At 43.8% G+C, this 7,883-nt stretch overlaps 1 protein-coding gene across 1 annotated transcript in view; it reads left to right on the forward strand.

Moving 5' to 3' along the window:
• The window catches only part of LOC110513002 (uncharacterized), an 11,484-nt gene extending 3,811 nt beyond the window's left edge, over positions 1-7,673 (forward strand). Inside the window, exons 2-7 of the mRNA XM_090188190.1 lie at positions 3,046-3,147; positions 3,291-3,638; positions 3,871-4,007; positions 6,411-6,466; positions 6,516-6,560; positions 7,073-7,673. Of these exons, the coding sequence (XP_090044316.1) occupies positions 3,046-3,147; positions 3,291-3,638; positions 3,871-4,007; positions 6,411-6,466; positions 6,516-6,560; positions 7,073-7,205 (821 nt within the window). The 3' untranslated portion in view covers positions 7,206-7,673. The remainder of the gene's footprint in view (positions 1-3,045; positions 3,148-3,290; positions 3,639-3,870; positions 4,008-6,410; positions 6,467-6,515; positions 6,561-7,072) is intronic.
• Positions 7,674-7,883: the final 210 nt, after the last annotated feature.

The following is a 7,883-nucleotide window of genomic DNA, read 5'->3' on the forward strand; positions in this document are numbered from 1 at the left end:
GCTCGCACACGCTTTTTCAGTTCTGCCCACAACTTTTCTATGTTATTGAGGTCAGGGCTTTGTGATGGCCACTCAAATACCTTGACTTTGTTGTCCTTAAGCCATTTTGCCACAACTTTGGAAGTATGCTTGGGGTCATTGTCCGTTTGGAAGACCCATTTGTGACCAAGCTTTAACTTCCTGACTGATGTCTTGAGATGTTGCTTCAATATATCCACATAATTTTCTTTCCTCGTGATGCCAGCCTATTTTATGAAGTGCACCAGTCCCTCCTGCAGCAAAGCACCCCCACAACATGATGCTGTTCGGAACCAATGTTGTCGCCGGTGAACAGGCGGGACGTCAGGCTTGGTATTCCTAGAACCGGGCGATAAGCAAGTGTGAAATTGAATCTACCGTTGAAGAACGGCCATCTGGCTTGCATCCACACAATGAATGGGAGGGATAACAGAGCCCTCCAGCCAGTGACACCAAACCTCAAGAGGCAGCTTAACTGCCAGGAGTTCCCGATATCCAACATCAAAATTCCTCTCTGCAGGCGAGAGCTTACGGGAAAGGAATGCACATGGGTGGACCTTCTGATCAGAGGGGGGAACGTTGAGATAGAACAGCACCTCCCCCGGTGTCGGAGGAGTCCACCTCCATGATGAACTATAGTTCTGGGTCTGGCTGAGTGAGGAGTGGAGGTGAAGCGGTGAGTTCCAGGAACGCTGCCTCTGCCTCAGGAGTCCAGTGGACTGGAGTGGAGGGGGAGGTGAGAGTGGTGAGAGGTGCTGCCAGACGGCTGTAGTTGAGGGGTCCAGTGGAACGGAGTGGAGGGGGAGGTGAGAGTGGTGAGAGGTGCTGCCAGACGGCTGTAGTTGAGGGGTCCAGTGGAACGGAGTGGAGGGGTTAGGTGAGAGTGGTGACAGGTGCTGCCAGACGACTGTAGTTGAGGATGAAACGTCTGTAAAAATTGGCAAACTCCAGGAAATGCTATATCTGCTTCGGGTTAGAGGGCGTAGGCCACTCTGTGACTGCCATGTCTTGGTGGGGTCCGTACGTAACTCCCCCTGTGCAATAATACAACACAGGAAAGACACAGAGGAAGCATGGAACTCACATTTCTCAGCTTTGACAAAAAGCCGTTGGAGAACTTGGCGAAAGTGCTGCTGGTGAGACTCAGGGTCCTTAGGGAAACACTCGGAACGTCATCCACAAAGACAAAAACGAAGCGTCCAATCACATCCCTCAGCACATCATTGACCAGGTTCTGGAAAACAGCAGGGGCGTTAGTAAGACCTAAAGGCATGTCCAAATACTCAGTGGCCAAGTGGTGTGTTAAACGCAGTTACCACTCGTCCCCCTCTCCGATGCGCACAAGGTGGTAGCCATTCCGGAGGTCCAGTTTGGTGAACACAGTGGCACTATGGAGGGGAAAAGCAGAACTGATGAGTGTGCAAGGATACTTGTTCTTCACTGTGATGTTATTCAGCCCACGGAAGTCTATGCACGGCCTCAGTGACCCATGCTTCTTCACAAAGAAAAACTCAGCACCCACCGGGAAGGAAGAAGGCCTGATAAGTCCTGCAACCAGGGAATCCTGGATGTACCTCTCCATAGCCTCCAGCTCAGGGGTGAAAGAGGTTATATAACTGGCTACAGGGGAGAGGAGCGCTGGATGTACCTCTCGTGATACTCTGGAGGAACTGATGACAGGTCAGGATGTGGTGCTGAACACAGGAGCTAGATCGTGATACTCTGGAGGAACTGATGACAGGACAGGATGTGGTGCTGAACACAGGAGCTAGATCGTGATACTCTGGAGGAACTGATGACGTGTCCAGAGGTTCTGGAATGGACTGGGGCACAGACAAGGCAGGGGCAAGGGCAGAATGTAGACAATTCTAGTGACAAAATGAACTCCAAGTGGTTACCCTTCTGGCGGTCCAGTCGATCTGAGGGTTGTGCAACTTTAACCATGGATGGCCAAGAACCAGGGGAGAGTGAGGACAGTCGATTATGTGGAAAGTGATCCTTTCCTGGTGGTTTCCAGAGAGATGCAGGATGACAGGGACGGTCCTCTCCCAGACACGGACGAGGAGCTGTCCGTTGAGAGTGTTGGCATCGAGGGGTGAATCGAGTGGAACAGAGTCCAGGCCCAACTGGGTAACGACACCACGCTCCAGGAAACTCTGAGTCGATGATAGCAGGCATGGGAAAGGCCTGACTCTGCCACACGAGGGCACCGTCAAGCAAGGGTCTGGGGGGTCTGGGGGAGAGATGGGCAGGCGATTTGGCTCAACGGTAGGTCCCCCACTACTGCCGAGCCACCACTTTTGCTGGACGCAGGGAATAAGTGGAGACAAAGTGACCAACCTGGCCACAGTATAGGCAGCTTCTAGTGCTGATTCACCGCTACCTCTCCTCTGGAGAGAGACGGGCCGAGCTGCACGGAGGCAGCCAGTCAGGAAGCATATCTTGACCCGTTCACTAGCATAAGAGTTGGGCTGTTGATCGAATACTAGTGAACATTGTACCTAAAAGGCTCTGTGTGTGGATTGATGAAGACAATGTTTATGGATTAGGGAAAAAAACAACTGAATCCATTTTAGAATAAGTCTGTAACGTAACAAAATGTAGAGAAAGTCAAGAGGTCTGAAAACGTTCCAAATGCTCTGTAGCCATGTTATTTAGACTTGCGATTCTTCTTTGTTTATTCACTGTGTATTTATTTATTGTGTCACTATTTTAAATGTTGTATATTTAACTCTGCATTGTTGGAAAAGTCTGTTGCTTACGAAGCAAATGACAAATTAAGTATGATTTTGATTGAAATAGGTGCCGGCAGTCATTTTGGGTGCCTGAACTCTGCACTATGTTTAAGCCAATATTCTGGAAGTAGTTCTGGAAGTCAAGCAGTAGAATATGTGAGGTTCTGGAACTCAGTTCTGGTGTTCTGTCCCTTGTCAATCTTGTGTATTTCCCTCAGTGATTCAAACAGCAAATGGACACAAAATTAGACACAAATACAGCAAGTTTTTCTGGTAATACTTTGTGCTTCAGTGTCTTGTCAGTGGTGCAAGAGATACTCTGGAGCTGCTGCAGGATGTCTGGGGCTGCTGTGTGTTCTCCTACTGGCTGGGATCATAGGCCTGTTTCTCTACCGTGAGTTTGATGTGTTCTCACTCAAACATTCTTCATCATCAGTGGTGTAATGATCAGGGATCAATTACATTTACATTCCAGTCAAATCAGAAAGTAAACCAAATTCCACTGTTACCTTGTTCATTGGTCATATTGTTTCACAGAGAGAAACCAATTGACCAGTTCCAACACCCTGACTGAAGAGAGAGACCAGTTACAGACCTGCGGAAACAACCTTACTGAAGAGAGAGACCAGCTACAGACTAGCAACAACACCCCGAACGAAGAGAGAGACCAGCTACAGACTAGCGACAACACGCTGACCAAAGAGAGAAACCAGTTACAGACCAGATACAACACCCTGACCAAAGAGAGAGACCAGCTACAGACCAGATACAACACCCTGACCAAAGAGAGAGACCAGCTACAGACTAGATACAACATCCTGACCAAAGAGAGAGACCAGCTACAGAAAGAGACAGAACGTCTGAAACAATCTTTAGTTGAGAAAGGTGAGTCAAATTGTCTAATGACTGTTCTGTTTGACAGTCTCTGTATCAGTTCACATGTCACTTACAAACAGGCAATTCAACTTTAAAGGAAATATTTAAATGAAAAATGTGTGAAACAAAGTCCGACTTCCAAACTGTCCATTAGTTAGTACCCGTCTTCCTTGAGTGTTTGATTTATATTTAATTAAATGTTGTAATAAAGTGACTAAAGAAGGAAATGTTCAACTTATAGTTTGTCCGCGAGGATGGAAGAAGCTTGGTAGCAGGTGTTACTACGTCTCTACTGAGAAAAAATCCTGGGAGGAGAGCAGACAGGACTGCAGATATAGAGGAGCAGACCTGGTTGTCATCAAGAACCAAGAACAACAGGTGTGTGTGTGTGGTAGAGAGAGAGAGAGAGACAGGGATGCAGCTTAACTTGCTCCTACTTGAGACGCAGACGTCTCAAGTAGGCACCTGGAAATGCAAATGCGCTACGCTAAATGATAAATGTACTCATTAAAACTCAAACGTTCATTAAAATACACATGCAGGGTATTGAATTAAAGCTACACTCGTTGTGAATCTAGCCAACAAGTCAGATTTTTAAAATGCTTTTCGGCAAAAGCATGAGAAGCTATTATCTGATAGCATGCAACACCCCAAAATGCCTGAAGGGGGCGTAAACAAAAGAATTAGCGTAGCCGGCGCTACACAAAAACGCAGAAATAAAATATAAAACATTCATTACCTTTGATGATATTCTTTGTTGACACTCCTATATGTCCCATAAACATCACAAATTGGTATTTTTCCCGATTAAATCCGTCCATGAATGCCCAAAATATCCATTTGTATAGCCTGTCTGCATCAGGAAAAAAGCTCTCTTCCAACACGCAACGTCATGTTTAAAAATTATATAAGTTGCCTATATTCTTTGACAAAACACTTCAACCTACTTTTATAACCCAACTTTAGGTATTTGTAAACGTTAATAAGCGATCAAATTGATCACTGGGCGATCTGTATTCAATAGCAGCTACACAAGAAAACAGTGTCCATTTTTCAATCTTCCAAAATCGATTGAGGTAGGCTGGATGGAATGACGGATCTATTGGTAATGTCTCAAAGGATTTTTGTCAATGAAAATTACGTTTTTGGCGACATCGTGTGGAAGTTGCATCCGTCTCCATATTACATTTGGTTTCCTTTAAACAATCCATGAAAGGGGCGCATGGATACTTTTTTCAGATTTCAGTGACCAGTTTTTCTTGCGCTTTTCGATGAAACACACGCTCTGTTATAGTCACAGCCGTGATTTAACCAGTTTTAGAAACTTCAGAGTGTTTTCTATCCACACATACTAATCATATGCATATACTATATTCCTGGCATGAGTAGCAGGACGCTGAAATGTTGCGCGATTTTTAACAGAATGTTCGAAAAAGGAGGGGGTAGGATAAAAAGGTTAATACCCTCCCTCTTCATATATATCAAAGAATTGGTGAGGGCACTAGAGCAGTCTGCAGCCCCGGTCTTCACCATCCTAGAATCTGAAGTCAAATGTTTGCTGATGATCTGAGAGAGAAGAAAGAGTTAGATATATATATATATATATATCTATCAACCAATTGGCGCGGGCACTAGAAAAGTCTGCAGCACCCGGCCTCACCCTGCTAGAATCCGAAGTCAAATGTCTACTATTTGCTGATGATCTGGTGCTTCTGTCCACAACCAAGGAGGGCCTACAGCAGCACCTAGATCTTATGCACAGATTCTGTCAGACCTGGGCCCTCAGTCTCAGTAAGACCAAAATAATGGTGTTCCAAAAAAGGTCCAGGACCACAAATACAAATTCCATATAGACACTGTTGCCCTAGAGCACACAAAAAACTATACATACCTTGGCCTAAACATCAGCGCCACAGGTAACTTCCACAAAGCTGATGAAGGATCTGAGAGTCATGGCAAGAAGGGCCTTTCTATGCCATCAAAAGGAACATAAAATTGACACACCCATCTGGCAAAAAATACTTGAATCAGTTATTCAGTTATTGCACTTTATGGCTGTGAGGTCTGGTGAGGTTGCCGCTCACCAACCAAGACTTCACAAAATGGGACAAACATCAAGTTGAGACTCTGCATGCAGAATTCTTCAAACAATATCCTCTGTGTACAAAAAGCATAGCCTTGCTATTGAGAAAGGCCGCCGTAGGCAGACATGGCTCTCAAGAGAAGACAGGCTATGTGCACACTGCCCACAAAATGAGGTGGAAACTGAGCTGCAGTTCCTAACCTCCTGCCCAAATGTATGACCATATTAGAGACACATATTTCCCTCAGATTACACAGATCCACAAAGAATTTGAAAAAAACAAAACCAATTTTGATCAACTCTTGGATATATTGAGTGAAATACCAAAGTGTGCCATCACAGCAGCAAGATATGTGACCTGTTGCTACAAGAAAATGGCAACAAGTGAAGAACAAACAACATCATGAAAACAACCCATATTTATGTTTATTCATTTCCCCTTTTGTACTTATCTACTTGCTCATAATATCTGAAGTATCTTTATTGTCTTGGAACTGTTGTAAGTGTTTACTGTGCATTTCTATTGTTTATTTCACTTTTGTTTATTATCTAGTTCACTTGCTTTGGCAATGTTAACATATGTTTCCCATGCCATTAAAGCTCTTAAATTGAATTGAAATTAATTTAGAGGGAGCGAGCGAGACAGCGAGTAGAAATGGCTAGGTATTAACAATGTTGAATCTCTTCCACATCTACAGACATTTGTCAATTGGTTATGCGGGGTAAAGAACTATGTCTGGATTGGTCTGACTGATTGCTAATGTTTCCATGGAAACCTGCAGAATGAGCTAGAGGTTATGCTGTTCTGTGACCTGGAAATGGGTGGACTACACAACACTGACCACAAAGTAAGACATTAATGAATTCTGTGTCACTATGACATCACTGTCTGGAGAAGTAGGTTCAGAGTGGACAGCCTGATTCTCCTACAGGTATTGGAACAGTGGACAGCCTGATTCTGTGTGGTGTTTCTCCTACAGGTATTGGAACAGTGGACAGTCTGATTCTGTGTTGTTTCTTCTACAGGTATTGGAACAGTGGACAGTCTGATTCTGTGTGTTGTTTCTTCTACAGGTATTGGAACAGTGGACAGCCTGATTCTATGTGTTGTTTCTCCTACAGGTATTGGAACAGTGGACAGCCTGATTATGTGTTGTTTCTTCTACAGGTATTGGAACAGTGGACAGTCTGATTCTATGTGTTGTTTCTCCTACAGGTATTGGAACAGTGGACAGCCTGATTCTATGTGTTGTTTCTCCTACAGGTATTGGAATAGTGGACAGCCTGATTCTATGTGTTGTTTCTCCTACAGGTATTGGAATAGTGGACAGCCTGATTCTATGTGTTGTTTCTCCTACAGGTATTGGAACAGTAAAGAGCCTAATGGTGGAAGAGCAGAGAACTGTGTCTATTTCTACTCCAGGTCATCAGACACAGGAGCTTGGTGGGACTATGACTGTTCCTATCAATACAGATGGATCTGTGAGAAATAGGATTCATCCTCGGTACCCTCTGAACTGCTAAATAAGATTATGCTAAGTACTATATATCGTAATATATTTTCTACTTATTCAATTTACCTTGTCAACTACATACAATATATAACAAGACAAATGTAGAATACATTATAATAAAACTATACGCAATAACAACACAATGACTTGATAAGAGAAGGACTGTTGTGTCTGTTGTTGAGGAAATTCACCACGAAGGACTCAAATTCAAAGGAAATTAATCAATATTTATTATCACAGTCACAGAGGTTCACTGACTCAATACAATCCTAATGTTAATGTTTATTATTAATACTTTTTAGTTTTGTCTACTTGCTAAATATTTGTCTTAACTCTTCCCGAACTGCACTGTTGGTTAAGGGCATGTAAGTCAGCATTTCACGGTAAAGTCTACACTTGTTGTATTCGTGGCATGTGACAAATAAAGTTTGATTTGATTTGAAGTCATATCAGCACGGTTGGTTCCTGCATGAGACTGACTGATACCACACCAGGCTTCTTACCTTGAAACTGAGATACTCCTTTTGGTTCCCAGAGCAATGTTCTAGGTGTACTGGGAAATTGTTTATACAGTGACAGTTTAGATTCCGCCCATGTACTGTACAGTCAATCAGTTACTCGCATGAATCCAACCAAGTTGGACATTAGAAAAACGGC

The sequence above is a fragment of the Oncorhynchus mykiss genome, chromosome 10 (assembly GCF_057628025.1).
Source record: "Oncorhynchus mykiss isolate SJ-2025 chromosome 10, ASM5762802v1, whole genome shotgun sequence".
In the NCBI taxonomy this organism is placed as follows: Eukaryota; Metazoa; Chordata; class Actinopteri; order Salmoniformes; family Salmonidae; genus Oncorhynchus; species Oncorhynchus mykiss.